The sequence below is a fragment of the Impatiens glandulifera genome, chromosome 8 (genome assembly GCF_907164915.1).
Source record: "Impatiens glandulifera chromosome 8, dImpGla2.1, whole genome shotgun sequence".
In the NCBI taxonomy this organism is placed as follows: domain Eukaryota; kingdom Viridiplantae; phylum Streptophyta; class Magnoliopsida; order Ericales; family Balsaminaceae; genus Impatiens; species Impatiens glandulifera.
Window position 1 is genome coordinate 16,489,092 of NC_061869.1, and position 1,548 is coordinate 16,490,639.

At 30.9% G+C, this 1,548-nt stretch overlaps 1 protein-coding gene across 1 annotated transcript; it reads right to left on the bottom strand.

Annotated features, from left to right (window-relative positions):
- Positions 1 to 360: 360 nt before the first annotated feature.
- On the bottom strand, positions 361 to 1,291 carry LOC124913099 (kirola-like). The gene is made up of 2 exons (XM_047453720.1): positions 1,091 to 1,291; positions 361 to 629 (listed from the first exon to the last, which is right to left on the bottom strand). The coding sequence occupies exons 1-2, from the start codon at positions 1,281 to 1,283 to the stop codon at positions 361 to 363; spliced, it is 462 nt and encodes a 153-aa protein (XP_047309676.1). The 5' UTR covers positions 1,284 to 1,291.
- Positions 1,292 to 1,548: the final 257 nt, after the last annotated feature.

Genomic DNA, 1,548 nt, shown 5'->3' on the forward strand with positions numbered 1-1,548 from the left:
GTAGTTATTGGTTCAGCACAACTTGACTCCGTCCTTTTCAATTTATATATGGCAATAATTACTCTAGACTTTATTTTCTATTTTTAAATTTAAAAAATTAATATTTTCGAATAACAATCACATCAATTTTAACTTAAAACATGTTATATTAGAATTCAAATTTTAACATTTAATCTCTTAAACAACAAACTTTTACACTTGTACTACCATGATGATTAACCAACTTTGTATTTAATTTCGCATGTAAATATTTAAAATGACACTTACTCTTATAAAACCCAGTCCAACGTGGTCTTAATTTATTATGAACTTTATTGTAACGTACGTTCTTGTCCATATATATATATATATGCTTATTACTTAATTAACGAGATGATATGTTTCGATGTCCTTGGTTAAGGCAATACACAAGTCCAAGAGGGATGTCGGATCCTCTACATCCTCAGTCAGTTTTTCATATTCTATAGTCCATGTCACCAAACTTATCTCTCCATGGGGTTCCACGTGGACGGTTAAGATGCATGTCTTGTACAACTCTAATAGGTCACCCTCGATGATCTTAAATGTCACTGATTTTTTCTCCTCGTCTATTGCTAAAATTATATCCTTTGCCACCTTCTCCTTTCCATCTACCAAACAATTTTGTTACAAAATTAATGGTGAACCCAACAAAACATGGTTAAGTGTAATCAAGATTTCAAACATAAACAACTTAAAAAGGGGCATTAAGGTAAGAAAATATAAGGCGAAGAAGAATCAATTGTTCATAACTCAAGAGGACCCTATCATGATTTACAATGATCTAGTTACCATTGGTTGAAGTACTAGACTATGGATATCGATGTCGCCAATCCTAATATTATCGAATGGATCGAAATAAACCCTAACTATAAGGTAATGATATTTAAACTATGTTGATATGCATGTTCTGGTTGGCAAAAACCTTATTTAATTGGAGGTTGTGACATAAAATAAAATTTGATATATACACTTATAATTCTAATTGCTTAAATAATAAAAGATACATCAAAATTAAATTGAACCCCAAACAAAAAATTTATTCTAATTTGAAGTAAGTTATAATACTTACCATGAGTGTAATTCCAGAAGATGATCGAACCAACCGATCCCCAATCACCATCGTGAAGATCGACATTCTGAATGTGAGTAGGTGCTATGTTGGAAATGTGGTGAGGTTTAGACCTGAAAAGTTCATGAAACACATCTCCGTCCGATTTGATCTCCACTTGTCTGGTTAGCTTTTTGATCCCAATGTGTGCCATGATCGATATATATTATCACTAAATATTGTGAATGGATTTGATTATGAGTAGTTTAGCTTGGTAAAGAGATTGATTTATATATAGAGATTGATGCTTCGCCAGCTGCTCAATTTGCTAATAGTTTAAAGTAATTAATTTTGATGAGATCTGAACAAATATTTATTTAAAACTATAAATGAAAACAAAAAGTTTAAGCTAAATTTAACTTATTAAATACCTATTAGTGATCACATAAGGTCAAGGATTGGGATAAAATATGTTGTGA